A 26,043-nucleotide genomic window follows, 5' to 3' on the forward strand; every position below is an offset into this window, starting at 1 on the left:
AGTGGTGTTCCATGTATTTTTTAATGATCAGACTTCTGTGTGTGTGTGTGTGTGTGTGGTTTCGCTGCGCTATCCTCCAAAGATTAAGTCGTCATTAACATGAAAAACAGTGTAATACACATTAACACATCTTTGTTTTTTGCGATTTAGAGTAGGGTAAACACTGGAGAAAAAGAGCCATCTTTATTCTCGGTATAAGGGAGCACATTCACATACATTCTTTTTCTCCATCTCTGTGGCTTTTTCAGAGCAAATAAGCATATTCCAACCTCAAATCATTCCAGATATTTATGTACAGTCACAAGCATTCAAACATTCTGGACTCGGAAAACAAATTCTAACCGTGCTCCAACCGTATCAGGACTATTTTTTTTTCCACCTCTTTCTACAATCAAAGTATTTCATACCAAGCAAAATGGTAGGGGTAAAAAAATACGGTGGAAAATACAATCTCTTAATGACACACTGTATTTGCTGACATGCTATCTTATTAGACCTCGTGAAAGAAGTATCTCGTTCCGTATCGCTTCAGGATTCTCGTGCGGCTAATGACTTTCAACGCACACGTGCGCCGAGGCACATGTACACACACACTTACTTAAGCAGCTATTCCATATGACTCTCTTAATGTATGATGTAACAGCGGGGACGTAAATGCAGCCCTCGAGCAAATGAAACAGCTGCGAGAAGTCATGTGCAGTTCACACTCAGTTTTTACGAGTTTCAACCTGCGGAGAAAAAAAAAACCTTCAGGAGGCCTCCTGACTGCAGTTCTTACCGGTGAACCGGAGCTCACTTCCTCCTCTGTGTAAGATCTACCTTTGTTGCCGCTTCATTCACCGTCTCTTCCTATGTTTAAAGCACATAGTTTACATATATCAGAGCTACAAACACTCAATCTGACTCTGAGCAGTCACTGGTTTTGGAGGACTTGTGCTTTCGCTTCCTTTTTCTCTTCTTCTTGTCTTTCTTCTTTTTGTCCTTCCTCTTTTTCCTCTTCTTGCTGCGGTGGTGGTCGGAGGAAGAGGAGGAGGAGGAGGAGGAAGAGGATGTGGAGGAGCTGTCTGAGTCGGAGGAGGAAGAGGAGGAGGTGGTGTCCTGGAGTAGCTGCTGCAGCTGCTGGATCCTTGACACAGGACAGATGGGCAGGAGAGGAGAGGAGAGGAGAGGAAGAGGAGAGGAGAGGAGAGATGAGGAGGTGGGATTAGAGTCAAGCACAGGGTGGAGAAGGCAACTGATGCCGACTTGGATGCCGGCTTTGGCAAGCATCTTAAACCTCCTTGAGGAAGACACTGTCTTTGTCCTGGTGCATTTCTAGACTGTGGAATTAGCCAAGTGCCTACTTGTGTTGCACATTTTCACTAACTGCCAAGTGCCCGTTAAAACTGCAGCTGTGGAGGATTTTCAAAACACACTGGGACACGCCTGGATAATGGAGGCATCCTGTCACTAAAACACATGGCTCGAGCTCAGATGACTCTTTAAAATTTTATTTTCACAAAGTGCTAACACAGAATGAACGAGTAATGCTGCGTAACTTTCGCCTAAACCTTAACAGAGTGAGACAATTACAAAGAGGCTTGTTTCACAGTCAATAAATTAGATTAATATGATCATTTAATCGTTAATGTGCAAGTATAAGTAGTTGGGTCTCTGCAGTCCCTATGGTTCTGACCCACAGGAGACACGTCAATAGCAAAGACGGTTAGCTGAACATCTGGTGAATGGTGCAATAACACAGACTACAGGTGACTCCAGCTGCTTCCTAACTAGGTCAGATGAATATGTCTCCTTTTCTGCAGCCAAATAAGGATCAAGATGGAAAATTAAAACATCAAAACATCACAGAATAAAGGAAGGGGGCTCAGTGAAATATAAAACATCTGTCATAAAGGAAGGAAAAAGAGATATTTGATGTATCGGAGGTCACTGGAGTTTAATTAGCTCAGAAAACTGAGGGGCACACCGAGCATGTAATGACAGTTTTTGAAGACCTCCAGAAACTGTTTAACTATTCAGCCATTAAAGGATTTCTCTGAGAAAAAAGGTTGACATGTTCTTGTGAGATATCCATCAGGCCTCCTTTTGGTGGAGGTGGATAACACGGAGCATAATGATCATCTGAATACTTGAGATGTCATACAACTCCTCAAAGCACAACTAGTGCTCTGACTCAACTCATCAAAATAAGCACCTCATAATCTCCTGCTCAATTTTTTAAAAATGTCTCTTTAGTTTCCTCAAGTGCATTTTCAAGATTAATAAAGATGCAGATACTTCTAGTAACAAGTTCGTTTCTGAAATTTCAATTAGCACTTGGTGAAAACAGGCTTTCATAACTCGTGCACAACTTGCGACACAACACTGTGTGTGCAAGTGGAAAACAAAGATCAGCAGGAGAGGTTGGACTGTTTCACTTCCCTTTCAAAAGAAGATGCCAGAATTAATGTGTCACAGATATGCAACCGAGACTTCAAAGTGCCACTGGCCTTTGAATAACCTTTACTTTAATGCATGCAAAAAAATACACAACAGTGTGCATGCTGCCCTGCATACACAGACACACACACACACACACACACACACCTAGTGAACAAACCTCAACTTCAAACATCCTGGTGTCAGACACTATTTTCTAGAAACCGGCACACAGAGAAGTCAGCCACCATGAGAGCATTGCCAGGTCATCTGAGACTGTCCTACTCCTCTGAGGGGGAAATAGTCAACAACTGCAGATTCTCAAGTGAGTGATCTAACTGTCTGAGTGCAGCCAGTTACACCCTCAAGACAGTCTTTTTGTCCTTTCACTCTATTTAAGCTTAAAAATGATTCTTCAGAGAAACTACAGCAAAGCATATAGATGATTAAAGAGTTTGCATGACTCAAAAAAAAACAAATCAATGTATGTACCTGGTTTCTTTTTCATTCCTTTTGTTTTCCCGAATTAGGTCGTACATCGGGTCTTCATGAGCCTAAAAGATTAGAAAACAATCTGTCATTATGAACTTTGAAGAAAAGCAAGGAGAGCAGCATACATACTTACAGTAAATGTTTCCAATTTTCATATTAGATCCAGAAAATCACCCCAGCTCAACACATTCCAACCATTGCACTGCTTTTAGTGTTGTGTCAGCATCTCTTTTTAAAAAAAAAAAACCTCCCTGTTACAATGCAAGGTAGGAAAATATGATACAGTTGCATATATGGTAATCATTGCAGAGGCTGTGTGTGTGTTTCTGCAGTAGATATTGTTCCACTACAGGCACTGTGTGAAGAAGTCTGCTGCCCACATGTTTTCTCAGTGTAAACTAAAAATGTTTCCCAACCCAGTTGTTAACACTAGACACAAAGTTATGTCTCACTCACAGCTTCTTGACCTCAGACAACCCAACCTACATTCTTAAACTGGAGACCATTAATTGATTTCTTCTCTAAATAACTATGAGTAAACAACAAACTCACCACTCTGAACTGCTCCAGTTTCTGGTTGCCTTTGATGAAGAAAGGACATTCTCTGTCTCCTGTCCGGTGGCCGTAGCGTTTGCATCTCCAGCCTGCGGCGGAGGAAACAAATGGACAACCAATGTGATGACATATGAGGCACATGATGGGAGATTTGCTATGATATAGATAAAACGTGAGTGTAAATGTACAGTCTTGACCTTAAGAAAAGTAGTTTGACAAAATAATCTTAACCTCAGTTTTCCAGAGCCTTCAGCCACATCACATGGCCTTTAACAATGCGTTCAGTTGCCAACTTATCAAGTTTTGACAAGTTTTACCACATTCGTTTGGTATGCAGTGTTATTATTCACTAGGGTTTTTTTTCTAACCACTCACCTCCACTAAAACATACAGTCACACACAGATCAACAACTTCATTTAAAGAAATTTTTCTTTCCTTTTGTTTGTGTGACTTAAAAAATACCAACAGCAGCAACTTACAGTCACACTCTCAAACAAGGAAAAAAAAAAAAAAAGGCTGCCCCTGGAGTGCTGTGTTTCAATATGCATGCCTGGTTATAAGAGCCAGAACATCTCAAACAAATCAAAAACAGCACCCATGTTTGTTTCACTAGAGTGAAGAATTTCTGTCAAAAATTTGCTCTCTTTTAATGTTTTACACTTTAAGAAGCAGTGTGGCTACCATGAATAAGCACTTGATAATCTCTGGAAAGTGAGACCACACAAATTCTGTTTATCTTCTAAAAGGCAGTCATGGTAGAAAACTGTTTACTCAGTTCTTTCTTGCCCGTATCATTGGCTGTGAAGTGTCTCCCTTCCCTGAAACAGGATGATATATTCAAACAGAGTGAGTCAGATTCTGCAGAACAAATGCCAACTTGTGGACGGGCCCTGAGTGTATGAGTGTGTGTGTGTGTATGTGTCGACTCCCCGAGTCCCTGGCTGTTCACGCAGCATGAAAATGAGTGGGATGAAGGAATGAATGGACACTGAATATAATAACAGTCTTTGTTTGACCAAAAGGACAGAAGGTAATATACACAACACCGTCATTAATCTCTAGCTCATCATGTTTGTCAGAAAAACAACAGACATGGTGTTAATTGTCCAGTTCTCGTGGTTACATTTATCACCTATCGAGACTGCTGCCCACTCGCGGTGGAGGTTTACCCCCACCTACAGTTCTTCAACTATAAGTGCTGCTGTTACCTCGACAACTAATAATAAAGTTTACAGTGTGACTCATAAAGGTATTGCCTCAGGTTAAGACTAAAATCTTGACTTGTCTATTGTGAGTGGATGAGCTTATAGCTAATAAAACTGGCAGTAGTGATGGTGTTTGTTACAGGTCTTATAGTGCTGAATGAAACTCCACATCTAAAGATTAAACAGCCTCTTGCAGCACCGTCCACTGTCGCACCAGTCTCACTTGTAGTTTATAAATATAAAATGTCTCATTACAGTCTGCAAACAAATACAATAAACAGGTTACAACTAATGTTACTGTCTACAGCAGGAAAGAGGAATTTTGAAAATTAAATTTAAGACTTTTGCAGGCCCTTCTGTGTGGAAACTAAAGTCAATGTTTTTAAAGACTTTTCAAGATCTGCATATACCCTGATAATGTTTTGACTACTCACAAAAAACAGCTACTATTTCTGGAGTGCTAGTACTGAATTTAAGATTTAAAAAATTTAGCTGTACTCAGAATTAGTTAAGACCTTAAATTTACATAATTTCAGACAGATTATGGACATGTATAGACTTGCGAACACCTGTGTAGCACTGATCATACAAAAATGATAAACACAAGGAAAACTGAGACAAGTCAGACCAAATAGCAACATTGCCAATAGGAAATTTAAGATGAATGAATGTTAAAATAAAAAAAATATGAAAAGGATAAAAGAAAAATGTAAAATTTCACAAAATAAAAATCTATATAAGTGAGATTGTGACTACTGTCTCTGCCTTGTTGTCCTTTGACATGCGTTAAATGATAACACACGTCAAAGGACAACAAGTTCCTTCTCTTTTACAAAGGTGGTAGAGATGAACTTCACTCCTTTAGTCTTAAATAACAAATGTGCAATACATTGCCTTCATTACTGTACACACTCTGAAAAGTCTTCCTGTTATTTTGCTCCCCTCATGTATGTCAATGGAGTGGGCAAATATTAGGAGCACCAGTCAACATAATGCACTCCACTACACCACCACCACCCACTACAACCTCAATAATAAACATAAAGTAGAATTATCACCTTTCTGACAATGTCAACAAAGACTGAGTGAGAATGTATACGCTTTTTAAATGTAGAATTTATGGCAGAGCTGTTGTATATGATTGCATTAGACTGCACATGTGTACAAAACGAGGTGGCCGGTGAAGGTATTTGAACAGGCTGTATATACTGTACATGACCACCTACTATATGTGTATATATATATATAAAGTAACGTGTCACTTTTTTTCTTACCATTCAACATTTATCTCAGCACTCTAAACTTCTTGGCATTATTTGTATCCTGTTTAGAGCTCACAGAAACAATTTCACCTGTTTATAAACATTCCTTGTGTATCATTCTGAAGATCTGTAAACATACTTGGCCAAAAAAGACGATTCTGCTTCTGACATCTACTCTTCACTTCTGTAACTCTGTAAAATGTCTCAGGGGTTTATGGAGAATCAGGTTAAGGACTAAATCTTTGCAGATACACAGGTAAACCAAGCAAACCCAGGCTCATTTCGCTGAATTAGTGTAACTGTACTCACACTGCATCACCTTCACCTCCTTCCCCAGAGGCATCCACAACCCCTTGGTGGGGGCGTGAGCCAGGAAGCTCCTGGCCTCCTCATTTCCTGGCTCTGCAGGAATGCAGTCCTCCGGTTTTTCCTCATGTTCCTGCAACAGCAACACTGTCAGTAAATCTCAAAGATTCATTCAGCATATAATTAGTTATAAACAGTGCTTCTTTAAATCCTATCTGCATTTATTAGTAACGTTACCTTTATGAGTCCTGGTGGAGGTTTCTCATAGCTGCATGAAAAGAAACATGAGACAGAAAAGTGAAACTAACGTTACAGCTGAATTAACGTCATTATTTCAAACTTAGCTGTCATTCATCTAAACTTTGCTAACCCAGCTCAAGTTATTGGGCTACAACTTATGTCACATTCATAATGCATGCACAAGTTTGAAAGCGTTAGCTCTCACTAATAATTATTACTCACAACGTCTCGACGTGTTTCAGCTTTTGGACTTCTTGGTTGATTTTTTTCGCTTGTGTCTTGACTTTCTCCATATCATGTTTTGAGGACTTGTGTCTCTTGTGGTCTCGTCTGTCCTCCTTCTCTTTTGTTCGCTTTCTGTCCGACATGGTCCTGATGTCGACGGACCGTCATTAACTTATAAATAATGTTGCGTTCAAAGCTAATTTGATGAGTGAGAAACAGTCATCAATGTGCTAGCCTGCTGCTAACTAGCAAACATTGCTGTGTGTTGCTGTACTTCCTGTGCAGCCGGGCTCGTTAGTTAAAGTCCAGCTCCACCTGCAGGACACAAGCGGCACTGCACTGGATACAGGTTTCTTTTAAAACGCCAAAGCACATAATGTATATGATAGTTTATACGCACTGGGGGAAGAAGTATTCAGATCCTTTACTTAACTAAGTACCAATAAAGTCGTGCATGAAAAATCATACTCAAATAAAAGTACATAATTATTATCAGCTTGATGTAGTTAAAGTATTGCAGTAAAAGTAGTGGTTTGGTCCCTCTGATTGATATATTATTATATATGACATCATTAGATTATTAATACTGAAGCATCAGTGTGTAAGCAGCATTTTATTGTTGTAGCTGCTGGAGGTGAAGCTAGTTTGAACTACTTTATATACAGTTAGCTAATTTAGTCCAGTTGTTCCCAACCTAGGGGTTGAGTCCCTCCAAAGGGTCACCAGATAAATCTGAGGAGTCGTGAGATGATTAATGGGAGAGGAAAGAAGACATAACAAAGTTCTGATACACAAATCTGTTTTCACTTTTTGGACTTTTTCTCTAATCTTTGATTTTTGGTGAAATATTGATCATTTGAACATTTATTGAAATGAAACCATGTGGGAAGTTTAGAGAGAAAAATCACTATTTGTTGGAACTGTTAACAACTCATAGACATCTGAAACGTGACCCCAACTACACACTGCTTTTTGTAAAACATCAAAAGTCAAAAAGGTTGGAAACCACTGGTTTCATCTTTAACAATGTGTTGTATTTTAAAAGCTTGTTATATTATCCATTGTGTCAAATCTTCATCTGAAAAGTAACTAAAGCTGTCAGATAAATGTAGTGGAGCAGAGAGTACAATATTTCCCTCTGAAATGTAGTGGAGTGGAAATATAAAGTAGCATCACATGGAAATACTCAAGTAAAGTACAAGTACCTCAAAACTGTATTTACGTACAGTACTTGAGTAAATGTACTTTACTATGTAACTTTCCATTACTGTTTATATGGTTTCTGTTTATATTGCATTTTATCATGCAGGTGAGAAAGGTGAACTGTAAATACTCCTTATACTTTTCTAAGTAAATCTGCTGCAGGATGCACGAAATAATTTATATCCATATCTGCAGAAGTGTTGTAACATCTGCAGTCTGGCATTTTAAAGCACTCATCTCAGACGTCCTCAAGAAGTGAAATAAGCAGCACAATTTCACAGACTGGAAAGCTTTTATTTCAGAGAATCGCAGTATGGGTAGAATACAAATGTGAGGTATTTCAGGATTTAAACACATAACTGTACATTGAACAGTTAATGGAAAAAAGGTAGGTAATCAGGCAGTACAAAATGCAGTAGATATATTTAAATTCCTGCTCTTAACAAAAAATGAAAAGAATAACCTTTTAAAAACACATAGCCAAGGAAAATGTTCAAAAAAAAATTTAAGTCAGTTATACCACAGTAACGATTTCTGTAGTCATTAGGCAGATCTGCCCATTCAATGTAAACAGCAACTGATGAGTCCCATTTTAGATGATAATTATAAATATATTCACTGGTGACTGTGCAGTTTCAAAATCATTTGTATGCATGTACAAAAATGCAACATTGGCAAAAACATATATACAGTACATTTGTGTATCTGTCATTTTTAGCCAGTGGCTTTACAACTGACACATCTTCCCAATGAAGAGAGAGAGAGAAAAAAGAGTAAATACATTCATATACAAAAGTTTTAAAATCAAGCAGCATGAATACCAAACAGTTTTATATATATATATATATATATACTGTATATCATATAAATGTAAATTGTAACTTTAGAAAAAAATCTAAATGATCACCTTAAAGAAGGATATTGGCATGTAAACCAGCTTGACATGCCACAAAATGCCACCACAGAGCAAAGCTGGGTGGTGTTTCAGCCGTTTGATAAATATTAAATAATTCCTCAAACATTCCACTAAGAATAGCATCCCCGGTTTAGGAGAGTAGAAGAGGCATGTGCTAAATTAGACAGAAGATGCATTGTCCTCCGACTGGCTCAGCAAAAGATTTAGTAACCCTGATTAATAGTTGAAATAACCACCCCGACGCTCCCAGTTGCATTCAGGAGTGCCACTCCAAACAGCCCAGCAACAGTTGTGTTGGTGGGCGAACTGTAACCCTTCCCACACCGGCCTCAGAAACCAAAGTTATTTTCTTTAGTTTCCCCTTAGCCTTTGGTGTGAACAGGTTACTATATGGGCCTAATCCCTTTTTTTAAGGAGTAGATGACAAGTTGTGTTTGGTAGATACTCAAAGTGAGGAGAGAAAATCTTTCAAGCCCCCCTTCTTGCTGCTCTTGTTGTCTTCTCGCATGAGTATCTTGCTGAGACGCTGGACAACCCAATTTTTTGCTTTAGATGGAGGTTTGGAGGAAGACGAGCCTGACCCAGGAGTGTTAGAGGAGGTGGAGGACCTGGAGGGAGAGAGAGAAAAGGAGAGTTGGGGATAGAGAAAAAAGAAGAAGAGGGAGGGGGGGGGTTAAGATACAGTAACTTGAGATTTTGTTGGTTGGTAGGAAATGTTAAAGTTTGCTGTCAGCAAGTATATGATCTGACAAGCATGGATACCAACACGTACGACCCTTCCAGCTAACTGTAGATCTGTTAATGCTGAATAAATAGAAACTTAATCATTCAAACGCTAACATGCCAGACACATCATCCTCTCGGATATCTATGACACCTACCAAGTTTAGTAGAGGAAGGCTATATCTTGCATAAAAATGTATCTGAGGAGATATTAATACCAGCAAGCTTAAATAACTTACCTAGGTGTATGAACAGGTGTCTTGTCTTTGCCAGGGGTCTTGGGGGTAGTCGTGCCGGGTCTGGTGGTTGACTGTGGGGTCTTGTGTTTGCCAGCATTCCCTGGTGTGCTGTGGGTCTTACCGAAGGTAGCTATGAAGTCCCGATTCACTCCTTTGTGTCTGGAAGTCTTATTGCAAGTGTGGCAGGTGGCCATCTGGAATAAGGAGAGGAAAAGTAACATATTCATTAATATTGCATTGTCTGCATCTATATTTCTCTCATACATAATGAGATTTTGAGGTGAAGGCATACAAGGTATACCCATAGGGATACAAAAAATTCCTGCAGGTTTCCTAAAAGGCCCTTGAAACTACTCTTGTAAAATACAAGATATAGTATAATCTGTCTACCAACTCATGTAAATCAAAGAAGGGAGGCTGAAGTTTTTATCATTCCAGTTATTATTTTTCATCAAACCCAGCTGTAAGTCTTTCTCTGGGACACACAAGAGTTTGCTGTGACCCAGTCTGGACATCGATTGCAGTGACAGAATGACTCCGGGGACACAGGGAGCAGGACTAGCCACAGTTGTGGCAGGCAAGGGGGTTGTAATGAGAAATGCTCATAAGCGCAGGGTGACGCAGGCCAGCCCACAGCCTCACAGATGTCAGGCACAACTATTGCTATCTCACAGCTGAGGAATATTTCACAATGGGGTCCAGGAAACAAAATTTATGACAGGAGATGATTCATTTAACAGCTGAGACTTTTGTCATCGACCCTGCCAAACATCCCCTAGATTATCTTACCTTTGAATGTTTGTACAGATATGAAAATAACTGGGTTAGTTAAAACCGGATGGGAAACATTGACTTTAGCCTATGAGAGGGTAGGGTGGGGCTGTTGCTGTGCAGTTTCACCTATTCAGGGTATGGATGCTATAAGAGACGTCTGCCAACTTTTTCAGTCGGTGAACCTTTTTCAGCTTCAACGAATTTGGCGTTTCAGTTGAGTTTACTCTTTATTGTGTCTCTCATGACAAATTTAAAACAATTTCCTGGCACAGATTACACATCGCATGCAAACAAAAACTTATGAGTCCCTATATAAGGCAAAGCATGTGGGCAGTTGTAAGAGTTACGAGGTGCAACTGTCGGTTCACGAGATTCTCATGACTCAAGACAACAATTGGCATCCCAAACTCCTGCCAGACGCTTTCATGTGTCCCCATAAAAAGGAAAAACTGCATGGAAATAGACTATAATCAGGATAGTACATGTCTGTCACAGAGTTCATGTAGGCTGTTATGAAACCATTGGTAGACAATGAATAAGAGCTCAACAGAGCACAAATCCACTGCTCAACTAAAGAGACACATTAAAAGACGATTAAACAACAACTAACTGCTATGGTAACTGCCACAGTTGCTCATTTACAGCTTTTGGCAGATGCTCTTATTTACCAGTAATTGCTGCCCAGTATTCACACCAAGGACACCACCATCAAGTGAAGATAACAATTTGGAGACAATCACATCAGCCCAGTAATGAGCTGACCCAAAGTACGAGATAAGCTACAAGGAACAAACAGGCTGAACAAACAACCGACTCAAGTACAAAATTTAACTCTTAAACAGATGAGACAGTTACACTTTCCTCCCTGAAGACTACTTTCCTCACTGTAGAAAACGCATCAGGGAATCTTCGACATTCCTTCGGCAACCTTCAGTAACTTAAATCCCATCATTGACACAAGCCATCCAGAGTTGCACCAGGGTAAAACTGGTCAGAATAGACCACCGCTGCAGAGGTCAGCAAGTATGAGCCGAGCTGTTGACAGTCCTGAATGCTGATGAGATGGAAAACTCACCGACACGAAGGTAGCCATTTCAGATTCTGACAGGTGTCGGTTGGAGAGTTTAGGTTTTGATGCTGTAGGAGGACAGAGTTCCGCTCTCGTTCTACGTGACCGTGTGTCAAGTGTTTACTACATGAGCCTGCATGTCCAGCTTTAAACAGACCAAGCCCAGCAACTGACCCAGCCCATCTTTGCATAGGGGTGTGGCTCAGTGGGGGGCTGACCAATACACTGTCAAAAGGGTTGATTCATCTGTGGGATCGCTAGCACTCTGTTGCTGCTTTGGTTGTGATGACTTTAACACAAACTAGATTCATTAAGACACATCCTCGTTGGAACATCGTGTAAACATATCCAAACACAGAAAGGTAAGGTTGAAATATATGACTGAAAACTAAAGATAAACATTTAAAACTTTTTCCTAGTAGAATATGTCATGATAAAGTCCACATGTGCAAAATCACATGATAAATGATTCCTACTTTAAGGACTGTATTGCTAATAAAAAAGCAGTTTTTGTTTTGTCATTTCCCATTTAAGACAACACCACAGTCTAAAAATCAAATCATCAATGGGTGTTTTTAGCATGTGTGAGTTATTGTGATCATACAAATGCAATAAAATCAGTAATTTCTAACTCCTATAAAGGCAAGCTGCTATTACCAAAGCGGATGAAGCCTCGCATTGAAAGAGAACACTGAACAGTAACAGCCTCATTATCTCTCCTGAACTTGAAAAAAACTTGCACACTTCTAAATGTAGCAAAGCTCTGACCTATTATGATTACAATCGCTATATAAAAAGAAGTCGTAACAACTCAAAGCAGCAATGCTGATGACGCAGATACGGCTGGAACAAAGTGCTTTTAATACACTAAGGAGGCTATTCAAACTTATCATCCAGGAACACTCTGCCTGCAGGCTTTTCTTTGCATATTCAGCCAAAAAAAAAAAAGTATGAATATTACAAAGATGTGGCACAGGATGTTACACTGGCAATACTTTCTGGTTATACAGAGGTGCTTCAAAGGGAAACAGACAGAGAGGGGTGCTATAGTGGTACTTCACAGGAGGATCTGGGTTCAGGTATGTCCATTCTGCTGTAGTGTCCTTGAGCACAACAATGAATTGCCAATTGTTCCAGAGCATTCCAGCACTTTCCTTAAAAGATTAGTGAAGCCTTACCACTACTTTTCTTGGGTTTCACAAACAACTGGGGAAAAGTAAATATGGTGATTTCTTGCATTTAGGAAATTTCTGTTTGGTAACTGACTGGAATCTCAAATAGTCCTTGCATGCATAAACAATAAGTATTTTCAAAAAACCTGCAACTGCATCATCACATCACAGGAACATACCTGTCACAAAAGCTGACATAATATTAATCAGGATGGATTACCCGTCTCAATCAACTGTCATCATTTTTGCATGATTTTTACTCTTTATGATAAAATGGAAACCAGTGATTCCATCAGAAAGACATAAAAATAATAAGGTATCCTTTGAGAAATGTTTGGCACTGATGTAAATATACACAGCGTAATTTGTTGGTAAAAGGCTAAAATGTAAAACTACTAGTCCTTTAATTTGGACAGTTTGGAGTTTTTCTTTTAGTGAAACTGGCAAGTGTCAGTGACATTGGGATACGGAACCATGATATGCAAAGTTACATGCAAATAATTTTATACAGTTTCATAGAAAAAAATACAGATACTGATAACACATGCTTGTTAAAGTTGTTAACACATCTGTAACATATTTTATCTGTCTTGTTTCCTATGTACCTGACAAAATAAACAGACCAGTGATGCACATGCATCATTCAAATTTTTACATGATTTTTGTTTACATCTATTCATCTGTCTGAACATATTGTTGTGACGAGCGGTCTAATATTTCACACGCTGTATTTGCTTTCCGTCACTATATGCTGTTATTTCCTTCTGAAATTACCCAATGTCCTCCTGCAGATCATTAAAGTTTCATCTAATCAAATCTAAACGGGAAGTCAGAGCCAAACTCAAACAAAAACTATTTGTTGTCCAGTTATAAATGGTGCTACATCCGCAACTGTAACACCTACTGTAAGTGATTAGGGCTGTGGACATTTAGGTTGTAGCCTAGATTTTACTGATTTGAACTCAACTTTGTCTATCAAATGGAAAAAAAAACCTTAGAACAAGAATGTGTGACTCATAGTGGAGTGGATCACAGACAGACAGCTGGCTGCAGATGGATGTTTACAGCTCGAATGACCTCATGCTGTTTATCCTCTTGTCCTCTAGTTACCATTAGTGGCCCAACTATCATCAGCTGGCCTGCACTAAGGCACTGATATGACAGGCTCTAAGAAAAGAAACCTTTACCCACTGATGATAAAGGTGTGTGTGTGTGTATGTGTCTGTCTATGTACACAACAGTGGAAAGCGGAAAGACGGTTATCAGACTAACTTCAACAACATGAACGCGTCAACAAACTCTCACTTCCCACTCCAATAGTAGTACAGTGGCCGCATATTGATGAAAAATCTTGACAACCTGAAATGAAATCCCACCCATCACGTGTACTTGTTTAATTTACGTTAATCCCTTGACATGTCTGAGCAGACACACGTGAGCCTGTGGCACCGAGAGATTTGATTTCCTCATCTTGGGCTGTTGATTCTGGCAGCAGACAGACCTACACGTTGGCCAATCAAGCATATGGCAAAGGCAACATATTGGAGCTGCAGGGTAGTAAGAGGATAAACAACCACCTATACACAGCTGGGGGAATATTAAGGATGGTTGTTTTTTGCAGATGAGGTATTTAAAGTTGAATTTCTGCTCTCAGGAAAATCAAGGTTCCCCATACGGTCAGGGGAAGAATTACCATATTAAATTGAATTACACAAAGCAAGAAACAAAGTCAATAGCAATCTAGTATTGCCCCTAACCTGTATATGGTATATACTCACACAGGGTCAGGCTTGACCTTTCATCTTACCCTCCTCTATGCAATAAGTGGAGCCTTCTGTTTCTTACAACACACGCAAGATCATGTTTTTATTAAAACATGAAAGGTGAACCTACACAGATGGCCACAGTCACAGATAGCTACATTGATCCCATACACATATATCATGTCTGTTTAACTCTAGCAATCTTGCACAGTGCATGGAATGTCAGCACCTGCTGTTCATGCTCTAAATTATTAAATAGACAGCATGCAATCATGTATACCTCACCAACAGAGGCTACTAAAATCTCATTTACACAATTAAAGAAGACAGAATAAACTAGTCTGTTAATTCTCACAGTTTAATGCAGTTAAGGGTTGATTTAGGAAACTATCTCAGTTTACATAAACACATCAGTCAGTGAGATTGTGCAGTTTCATGTTGTGTGGCATAAGCTGTGCCCAGTGTAACTCAGTATTGTGGGAAATGAGATGGGGGAGTCTTGAGTTTAACACTTCTGAGGTTCTCTTATACAAGAACCTAATCAACACAGAAATATTTGCGTCTGATGACTGAGAGCTGCCAGCTCTTCTTGTCACACCTTCACATTTACATTTTTATTTTCAGAAACATACACTTCTGCCACCTTGTGACACGCATGCCTGTAGCCAGAAATGACTCATACATAACAGTGATATTGGTTCTGAGAATCAAAGAGAAATTGCGTGTGAAACAGTGAAATGACACACAAACACACGCAGATCCACATAAATCAATTCTGCAGATGGGCCTTTCCCTCTATTAATAGCCCCTGCTCCATAAATACCTCCCTTCCTGTCTTTCTCTCTCTGCTGCCAGAGGTCAGCTTGGGTTGATCTGTCTGACCTTGGGAGTACGATACCACCCAAGAGGGGAGAAGATGAGTAGAGCAACATAGTGAATGACGGAGTTAAGTGCCTGTAAGAGTCTTTCTTTATAAGTGTTAAATGTTGATTGTGTGACAGAGTTTTCAAACATCTGTGTGTGTGTGTGTGCGAGTATTCAAAAGCATGAATATCTGTGCGCAGTGTGTGAAAGTCATTTGAGCACACATCAATACAGCACAATAAAGCCAAAAGCAGAAGAGCAGTTGGGGGATCAATACGAGGCAAGCAGTGTAAACTTTCCTCTAAGCATGGCCTTGCACTGTGATGGTGCAGTCAGCCACTTAGTCACACTGTCTGGAGGCAAGCAGGCAGGCTGCCAGGTAAATACACAGTGACACTCGATCTGAATGCAGAGCTAAAACACACCGTCTCTGTTGGTGGTGATAAATGTCACATTTTATCCTGCGTCACACAAGCAGGTTTGCCTCAAACCCAACTAGAGCAAAAGCTGGAGGAAAGGGAAGGAAAGCTTATGATTTACCTGTACTTCTCAGATTAGATAAAAAGCATCATACAGTATTCACAATGCTTTGGGTAATTTGTAATTTAGGTACTACATTTGATATGGATTAAAATCAACATCTGGAACCAAAATCTGTGATGTCTCACTGTCACTGACGCGTCATCATAAACCTCTTGATGCAGTCTGAGGAAGAGCATCAAGCTTGAAAAACGTTTCTATCCAGAGGAGCTGCTGATCCAAGCCTTTTCTGTGTTCCTCATGACATTTAGTGCCTGTATTCATGCACATATTGAGCATTATAAATTCTCTCACTTTTTTGTATTTGACAGCTCCCTTATAAAAAAAATAAAAAATAAATGCTCCTTGAAATTACCTAAGAATTATCGTGAAAGTTTTGGCAAATCAAACAGTAAAGATTTCTACAAAGCATGCCATCTTGGTTTGGTTAAAGTATAGAAACGTACCCCTATTTTGGCTTAGGATATTTTGCATATAAGATGCTTCAAAATATGAAATAAAATATTTTCATCGACTAAAATTTAAAAAAACAAAACATCTGACATTGTTTACAAGGTAGATCATACAGACATGATTGTTTGATACAGGCTTCCATTTACAAAATGTTGACCTGAGGAGGCATGTAGACGGGCCAACCGTGCTTCAGAGTTTTGGGGTTTAGGAATAAACAAAATGGCTTAGAGACAGATCTGAATTTAGAGCTCTTTTATGACCATTATAAAAGGTATCTGAAGGCACACGTGTGGCTTTATAACAGAATGCCATTAATGTGCTCACGTGTTGACAGCATCAGTTACAGAAAAGATATACTTCAAAAGCTGGTGAGCGAGGATCCAAAAGTGGCAGATTCCAAAGCTTGACACCCCGTGCCAACTTACAGTTTAACTTACAGTAGCGATTGCCAAGTTCCACAGTAGACTTCTAATAGTGGCAAAGAAATGAAATGAAGTGAGGCACAGAAGCTAATGACTGCTGCTCTTACTGTACATGTGAATATTCAAATGCTGAAAATACTTCTGTGCACACTTTGCTAAATCCCTACACATGTGAGGGATGAGTGAGTGTTTCCACTTCTCCCTAAGTCTCCTTTGTTTGTTTCTAAAGAACTCAAGGCCATCCCCACTGTTGCTGTTCCACATTCCCTCCTGGCCTTTCTCTTCCCCAACACATCCCCCTCTTGTCATCCTGTCACTCGCTGCGCACCCTTGAGTTGTCAAAACCCTCTGTGGAGTGTTTCCTGTTCCCTGAGAGCGAACAGGCAAAGTACCAACCAGACATCTCTGTCTCCTGTTTCCTGTCATCTCCTCAAGAGGCACATTCTCCAGCGACATTACTCCAGTAAAGATAAATACAACAGAGGGATGTGGTGAAGACATGGCCAAGAATAGAAGGAGAAGGGGAGGCAGATGAGGATGAAGCAAAGGTTGCAGGGGGTTGCCAGGTAGATGAGTTGAGGTAAAATGCAACAAAGGAAAGAGGGGATTGAAGAATGCAAGGAGAAAAAAAGAACGAGAGATTAGAAGATGAGAGGTGGTCAGTGAGGTCAAGAAGAAGTGGTGACATAAATTACAAAGAGAGGCTTGACTCACGTCAGGGCAAAATGGCTCTTCTGGGAAAAAGGAAAGATCTTTCAACCACTTATGTTTTATCACTTGGCTCATCGTTTTTTTGAAAACAAGTGTTGTTCTCAGAGAATGGCAACATCACTGCATATTCAGTAAACATGCCCATCCACCTGTCTTTGCAAAAAGTCATTCTTTTTGTGAACTACCAGGTAGAATCACTATTTCCCAATAAGTAACTGTTACATTTAAACACCGGGCATAAATTCAACTCCCACAAACCTACATGTATCCAGCCAGGAAAAAGCCTGAACAGTATGCTTTATTGTAGCAAACAACTCTGCTGGGAAGTATAAATCGCGGCTACAAGAGAGGAGAACAGAAGAATGGAGGAGGAGGAGGAGGAGAATGCGCTATCGTTCGCTCCATTTAGGGTCTCTGCCTCTCTTGTGGGGCTACAATTCAACTTATTTCCATACCCATTGCTACATAACCTTTCCAGCATGCATAAACATGCCTGATTTATAATGTAATACCTCTAAGACACAACTTCACAGAGCTGCAGAGCGTATATCATGCACTGACATCCACACCGATGGCAGCACACATATACCGCCTAAGGGGAGAGCAATATAGTGTGTAATGAGGGGGATTTACACTCTGGAGTCTAAATACTGTACACCACCCATGTGCATGAGTGGAACTGTGTATCTACTGGTCACATGTTGTATGTCTGATGTTTTTATATTTGTATTTTAGTAAACAAATTTTCCTAAGGACATATTTCCTAATGTTCAACACATAAATTAATTGCAGATATGTTATAAATGACTGATAGGACATGTATTGCCATATGTCTGCAGTATGAACATCGGGTGGGAAACAAAAGCTGTAAAGACTTTATGAGCATAATTATATTAAATAAAACTAGTGGTTCCTTTAAGTGTCCCACAACACCTCTCATCCATAGCAAGATCCAACACTTGTTTAAACACATGCAAGAACATAGAGAACACCAGCACACATGGATATGAAAATACGCACCCCTTGTCTCAGCCCATACACAAAAAAAAAAACCCTTTACTGTGATCATAAATTTATAAGACAACATGTTTTGATTATTCCTTTGATAAAACCTCTACCTCTTCCTGCGGATGACATGTGACTGACAGTAAGCAGAGCCGAATATTGTGTACACAGCCATAACACTCAACTCTGGCACACTGAAATAAAGCCATAAAATAAGGAAATACAAACTAATAAAAGCAAATTAAGGCTTCACGGTCACTGTGACAAGTAATCTCGCTCAGGCGGTGGACACTGTTTTTCATCTTCGTCAAATATCTGCTTGAAAATGACAACAAACTTACAAAAATGACACATTACATGAGCTTCTCCTGTTATCCCAACTACGAGCCCAAGCTTCTATCTTTAAAAAGGTGGTTTAGAAGAGTGGATGCTAATCTCTTGATTCAGGCTATCGTGCTGAGCCCCCCTCCCGCATGTGTTGTTGTGCTCTGGTCATCAGTATGGAACCAGGGAGGCAAAGAAAGGAAAGCAGTCTGCATTCCTCCTCTTATCTCACCACTTCACCACTTGCATTTTAAGGGTATCGCCTCACTATCACCCTTCTGCCGAGCACAGGTGTATGCTGTCGCCCATATGGGGCTTGACTTGTTGCCCCTTAGTTCTCCAGTATATGACAGACGAGTGACCGTGAAAACAGAGGGTAAAAATACCTTGGAGTAGATGCTTGGGGGTGTATTGGTTTACTAGGAAGTCATGTGATGAACAAGCATCAACATTCCTGATCGTGACCAAAACACTGTTGACAAACTAGTGTGAAGAGAGATGCACAGTCATGGCTTTAAGAGAGGCCCTCTCTGTGTACAACACACAACATAGTTAATGTTTGACTAAGAGTGATGAGTTACACGAGGGAGTCATAAACAGCTTTAAGTTTATGGATTTGATGTCTGGTGAAATATAAAGGCTCAAAAAACCCAACAAGTTGGATGATGGTGACAGAGGTCTTACTGAAGTGTGAACTTTGAAATTATAATTATTAATTGGATGCTTTTGAGTTATTATACTTCTAAAAGTGTCACGGAGGGTAACATGTTGTTAGCAGATTTATTCATCAATAGTAGCTGATTTATTTCAGATGTTGATAGCTTTGTTTTCAAAATGCTTTAATGCTTTAAAAATCTGACAGTTTGCGAAAACATTTTTAAGGCTTTGAGGCCTGGAAATGCAATTATCAGTCTCTAAGCCGCACTGCGTATTATTTTTCAGTATACGATGATGTTAAAAAACCCATATGATAGACTTCTCTGATTTCATGATGCCTCCAGCATGTAAAGATTCAAATCACTTTCTCCAGATGATTTCCCTATCAGACCCTGGAACTGACCTTCATCAAAGTCCACAGGAGGAGAACAGGGCGAAACCACTGCTGCATATGAAATTATGACTCAAGATGAAAACTTTTTCTCTTCTGTATTCCATCATCTTACTTCCTCTGTTCACCCTTCTTATCTATCCGCCTTCTGCTCTCCTCTTTCTTTTCACCTTTTCTGTTTCAACCTCTTGAGTTATGTTCCTCCTTTTCTTTCACTACTCTCTTTATGTCTGCTCCTTCTCTCAACTTCTGCCTTTCTCTTTGCCCTCAGAGTCAACAAATATATAGTAGAGTGTGGGTTCAGAGTGGCTGGTGCAGTGAATACCTGCATACTAATTGAACCCAACCTGATTTTAATGAGGCAGCAGCATTTTCACAAGAGCTGCTCTTCATTAGGCTGATGTCAGAGCACCAAAGGGGCTCTTCAGTGGTTCTTTCCTATCGCTGCTCTGATGCAGGGGGAAAATGACCCTATTGCCACGTCCTCCACCACTAGTTTCCACATCTAAATGGGCTTATCAGTGGAGTGGGTGGGCGCTGGCCAAAATAAGCTTTCCATTTTGTCCCTGTCCATTGCTATCCATTAAGAGGACAGACAAAAGAGCCACTGTAACAATACAGGGGGGTGTGGGAGGGAACGGGGTGAGTGTTGACAAAGCACTGTCTGGCAACATTAGTTCTCTTACAGTTTAGCTTAATGGGACCACTGTTCAGGCTGTAATGATAAGTGGAGCACCATAATGAAACCAGGCACTTTGTGTGGAAAGAATATAAATGACCTTGTCAATCTAATAGCAACAGAGACTAAAAACAATACATTAAGAGAGAATGTAAGACTTGTTAAGTTATAATAAATAACAATGTGATACATGTTTGATCTTCATTGGGAAATGCTCTTGTCTCTTGCCTCCTTCATAGGTCAGTTTACACAAGTGGCCTAAAGTCTTACCACTAAATCAGAGGAGTAATAAAATCAGCCAGTGTTGGTTTATCACAGAAATACATTATCATGTAAAAAACAATAGTCTTTTCTCAAAGCATGCATTCATGCAAGCTGCATTCCATGTAGACAGAACCATCGTTAACAGTATTAGTCCCACCTGTGCTTTTCTTTCTATGACAAGTCAAAATGTCTACTGTGGAAAAGGTCTATTAGAGGACATTACGCACCAAAAAGTGCTTGAGGTAATTTAGGAACAGGGTAATTATATAGTTTTCCAGTAGATAATTGTATTATTATCAAATAATGATATAAATGCTTGACCCAAAAATCCAATACAACTAGGCCATTGCTGTCAATACAGTTCTTCCGCTCACTACAATAGCACAACAGCTGGGGACACTGATCCGGGCGTATACTCTTGGTGACAATGTGCTACAGTGTAGTACAATACATAACCAGGTCTGTGGAGTTGTAGTGTTTTGCCTGTCTCACCAGTACTGAGGAGGACATTTGGAATCGGTGCAGCAGATTTTTCTGCACCAGGCTGAGTCGTTTGCCCCTGGCCTTCCTGCGCAGGACGCTCTGCACCCGTGCTGATGGACGTTGCTTGGGCTGTAGCCGCATCCGGTGATTGTCAGGTTTCAGCCACTGATAGCAGTGCGGGCACACCACAGTGCTGTGCAACAGACTGGAAGATTTCTGCTTCTTTGTTGCTGAGAGGAAGAAAGAGACAGATTATCTCAAACAAAATCAGAAAATATTACGGTGCACACAGGCGCGCATATATCACATACATAATAATACCCGGGTAACCAAATAAGTGGAGGTGGATGTGATAGTGAGAATGAAAAATTTGTTGATGATTTTCTTCTCCTTTACACCAGCATATTATGCAAAGAGGCAAAGAAATGTCTTTTAAAGATTGGTAGTTAAAAGAACTATGTAAAGAATATCATTTTAACAGTTGCAAACTGATTCTCTGCTGACTGTACCATTATAACATCCAATCTTTCAGTATTCAGAGGAAAAACAAGCTTTTATTATGTGTCATAGCAAAACAACAGCTATGTCAAATTATCAGTTCTAGGGACAAGTAATAAACACCATGCTATGCTCTTAGGGACAAGTTCTGGTATTATTTGGAAGAGAAAAGCCTGAACAGCCTCACTAAATGGCACCACTGCCTATTGATGTGGTTTTGGCTGGCATGGGTCTGTGCCTGTGTGTTTGATCCCGCCAGGCAGTCTGCTGAAGACAGCTGGCTGACTCAGTGTGTTTGGCTGAGGGTTTAGTGAGGTTTATCAACCTTGAGATGGCCGTGACAAGGTCCTGTTTACTACTGCATTCAACTCTTTGTGGTTATAACACTCGAGGGCATCACTGATTAAAACATACAATAACGAAAATATGACAAAAACTGTAAATGAAACGAAAGAATCCTCACTTACCTTTAGCATTCAAAGGCAGCTGACTGAGAAGAAAGAGAGAGACTAGATCAGGCATTTTGGAATATAACCAAACAATAATAAAAGAAAAAACAGTAACTGGATTTAACGTTAAGAACTTTTAGTACGATATGATTATGAAGTAAAACTGAAAAAATAATTACAGCTAAAATACTGGAGAAAGGCACAAATTCAGCATGCATATTCATGTATTTAAAAATGCTCCTCTCAATTTGCATTAGAACATCTCCTTCACACTGGAACAATCTAATAAACAAGGGAGTAAGACTAATTTTGTATAACATGGTTTTCAATATAAATCATTTAGAAAAAGAAACTGGCAGCTACCAATTTTGTTAAAATACATTTATGTAAATAAACAATTAACAGAATGGAACACACATTTTGGAAAAAAAATAAGTTTGCCACAGACAGAAAGCTCTTCCCATTATGTGATGTGGAAAACATGCAACCAGAAAAGTAAATTGGTCTCTCCCAAACAATATAAGGCAACTCTCCAAACCATTTCAATAGCCTCACCCCCCCCCCCCCCCACACACACACAGCACTGCCTCGGTGTCTGCTAGGCTCTGCCTCCACTTTTGGAACACAAGCAATAAGATATTTGAGCAAACATTTTAACTAAGCCACTGCTAAGTCCCGCTAAAATTAGCCCCGGGCTTAAATCAATGAAGTCCTGCAGCACGTGTTGAAGGGAGAGACCGGAATGGGGTTGGCTGTTTATGCAGAGGAGGAGGGGGCGCGGGGTTGACTTTAATCTGGAGTTGACCTGCTGGCTGCTGTGGTGTCTGGCAGCAGCAGCGGTTTGTTGACACTCTCCGCTTTCATTCTCAACCATCCCATATGCGAGATGGAGCATTATATTGCTGGATGACATTGGATGCGGCTGGATGCATGGCGGGGCAGAGAATCATTTGCAACATATCTCCCAACACTCATCCCACTCAGTCAGAGTCACCCTCCTTTGATCCCAAGAAAAGTAGTTCTGGAAATGACAAGTAGCTGCACGTCACCGGCATGATGGACTGTGACTCTGCAGATATGATAATGACTCATAGACCTTGAACTATTCCCAAAACACTTCTGTTGGTTATTAAGAATGCCTTTTTCATTTTTCTCAGCTCATTCTTATGAAAGTCCACCTTAGAAAGTTAGTTGGTTTGAATACATTCACTAAGGCGGTTGCTTCTGTATTGATAATCAATGATCATTAGGCACACTTGACACCACTAACAAATTCTGAATACAAAAAGGCATTTCATTTATTTGCAGTACTAAAAAGCAAATCCTCTGACAAGAATCCATAAAAAAAAACAAACAACCTATGAGCAGACCACTGATGACTCGAGTGTAGAGAAGCTGGATTCTTGAGGAATTTTGTTTTCCCACATTCTCTCTTCTTGCTGTTCCCCTGATGAGCCAGCCCTCAGAAACCGCAAACCGCACAGACCTCTTCCACTGCACTAATCTTATTAACATACTTGTCATGCATCTCCTTTTAAGTGCATACTTAGTTGTGGTGATGAACACTGAAGATATGGGCTCTACACATGGACTGCTGACAACTGGGAGATGCAAAAGGGTGGAAGGTGCGTTGAGGGGGGTGGTGGACATTATGTGTTGGCTGCAATGAAATAATGTAATTAGAGACAGAGGTGCTGGCTGAGGCAAAGTGAACAAAATGAAAGGCATTAAGAACAATTAATTCCTGCCATCAAGTAATACAGCACGACTACTGGTATACCCTGTTTACTACTGAAAAACCTTTACTGATATTGGCCTGGCTCAAGTAGTGGTTTCGTCAGTGTTAGTCAGTGCACCCTCTAAATACTCTATCTCACTATGACACAGATTGGCAGAGGACCCATCCATCAGCTGGACATGACAGAGAGAGAGGCCAGCAGGTGCCTCCCAGTCTGGGGCTCAGTCGTACGAGTGGAGACTTTGGCTGGCTCCTGCTGAGAGAGGCCAGTTAAGTGAGAGATACGTTTCGAGGGGAGATGAGGGTGGGTGTTGGATAAGAGGAGGAAGAGGTCTCGAAAAGGCAGTGGGAAGGGAAAAATTTAGTAACTGATTTTGACAGAAATTAAAGGGAATTACTTTAAAGCTGAAATGATTAGTTGATTAGTCAACTGATTTACAGTTTCAGTCAGTTTTCAAGCAAAAACACCAAACTCTATTATTACGACCTCTCAAATGCAGGGATTTGATGCTGTTTCATTGTAATCTGAATATCTTTGTGTTGTAAACTTTTGTTCAAATAAAACAAATGATTTGAAAACACATCTTGGACTAATAGGCTTTTTGCACCATTTTCTACAGTTAATCAAGGAAACGAACGGCTGCAGGTTAACCGTTAACGAAAGTAATCTGTGTAAAACAATCTTTCCTTAAAGACTTCCACTGATAAATCAGACTTCAAATATTACTTGCTGATCATCACTGATATGTTGGTATGAACTAAACAATATGATGCCCTCTATGAAGAAAAATCTTTTACATAATACACTTGAGGCTATTTAAAAATAGAGTTATTATGACAATGTTTGTCCAGCAGACATCCTGCATATTTTGGTTATCAGAACACTCGATCAAGCCCTGGTTACAAGACACACAAAACTGATTATCAACTTACTGGAAAACAGCTTCACCAGCGTGGCAACGTGAGCCACTATAAAGTGACGTCAGTTACACATCCAGGGACAAAACATACACATGGCACAGGTCGTCACGTTCACTACATTCACTCCTTGACACACAAGCACAGAAACAAAATATACAAGCATGAAATGTGCTTAAAGGCCTTTACCGAAAATCAATATTGATACATTTTTAGTGAAACCAAGAATGACAACAACGATAAGAAATATAATAACAGCAACCGTAACTCTGATACAAACATACACACTAACACACTCAGTCATCATCAGCCTAACAGGAGCTGAAGACTGTGGCAGAAGGCAGTAACACGATCTCCAACAAATATTTGGAGTAGTGTGTATGAGTAATGACTCACACCCACGAAACAAACATTCTTGTGACGCATGGTCAAAACCGTAACTGCAGAAAGCTCAGACACTGGAAATCCCACAGGAACACAGAGACACTTGTGGTTCATTAGGACTAAGGACGTCGTCAACACACACTGACCACGTATGCCAGCTACTTGAGTGGATGCTGACAAAAAAGATTTCCCCTCGGTTAACTGATCAGCTGTGTGTCCAAGACCTCTGTTTGAAACATTAATTCGTAACAGTAATTTCTTTCCAAGTAGGCCTCACATATTGTCACTCTGGCTAAAAATCAAAGTCAGTAGTCAATTAGCTCATCACGCTCAGTGTACTTTTTGGCTGTGTTTAATAATTGTATTCTCACTGCCAGGCACTTTGGCATGATATCAGCCAGGTCTTGCAGCAAGCAGTCCAAACATTCAGATTTGTGTCTTGCCTGTTGGACAGCTTGTCATAGTTAAATGTGGTCAAAAAATGTTCGCTAGAACCCCGGCTCATCATAGCCAGGGAATCTGGGGAACAGATCAATGTATGAAAGTAGCAGTGGGCTCAAACATATCCGTAAAATGACCCTGACTGGGGTTTTACTATTAAAACCGCTGTTTTTGTTTCCATTCATGGTTCTCTCCACAAATTTCCTGGCTCAGGTGAAAGTGAAAACAAGCCTGTAGGATACAGGCACATGGCTGGAAC

The 26,043-nt window shown here is 40.1% G+C and overlaps 2 protein-coding genes across 2 annotated transcripts in view; both read right to left on the minus strand.

Annotated features, from left to right (window-relative positions):
• Positions 1-382: 382 nt before the first annotated feature.
• rp9 (RP9 pre-mRNA splicing factor) lies at positions 383-6,995 on the minus strand. The gene is made up of 6 exons (XM_042434551.1): positions 6,702-6,995; positions 6,477-6,507; positions 6,243-6,372; positions 3,463-3,554; positions 2,911-2,972; positions 383-1,126 (listed from the first exon to the last, which is right to left on the minus strand). Exons 1-6 carry the CDS (start codon positions 6,845-6,847, stop codon positions 895-897), a joined length of 693 nt encoding a protein of 230 aa, XP_042290485.1. The 5' UTR covers positions 6,848-6,995; the 3' UTR covers positions 383-894.
• Positions 6,996-8,185: 1,190 nt separating this feature from the next.
• Positions 8,186-26,043, minus strand: part of c15h18orf21 (chromosome 15 C18orf21 homolog) — a 19,918-nt gene continuing 2,060 nt past the window's right edge. Inside the window, exons 2-5 of the mRNA XM_042436529.1 lie at positions 22,322-22,344; positions 21,366-21,586; positions 9,786-9,979; positions 8,186-9,431 (exon numbers count right to left, since the gene is read on the minus strand). Of these exons, the coding sequence (XP_042292463.1) occupies positions 9,269-9,431; positions 9,786-9,979; positions 21,366-21,586; positions 22,322-22,344 (601 nt within the window). The 3' untranslated portion in view covers positions 8,186-9,268. The remainder of the gene's footprint in view (positions 9,432-9,785; positions 9,980-21,365; positions 21,587-22,321; positions 22,345-26,043) is intronic.

This window comes from Thunnus maccoyii, chromosome 15, assembly GCF_910596095.1.
Source record: "Thunnus maccoyii chromosome 15, fThuMac1.1, whole genome shotgun sequence".
NCBI lineage: Eukaryota > Metazoa > Chordata > Actinopteri > Scombriformes > Scombridae > Thunnus > Thunnus maccoyii.

Bases quoted from the DNA above. Each gene is read 5' to 3' on its own strand.
- rp9 (XM_042434551.1), bottom strand. From the start codon at position 6,847: ATGTCGGACAGAAAGCGAACAAAAGAGAAGGAGGACAGACGAGACCAC. The intron at 6,373-6,476 runs GTAACGTTACTA...TTGCTGTTGCAG, and splicing joins CTCCACCAGGACTCATAAAG to GAACATGAGGAAAAACCGGA. The intron at 2,973-3,462 runs GTGAGTTTGTTG...CTAATCTTTTAG, and splicing joins AACTGGAGCAGTTCAGAGTG to GCTCATGAAGACCCGATGTA.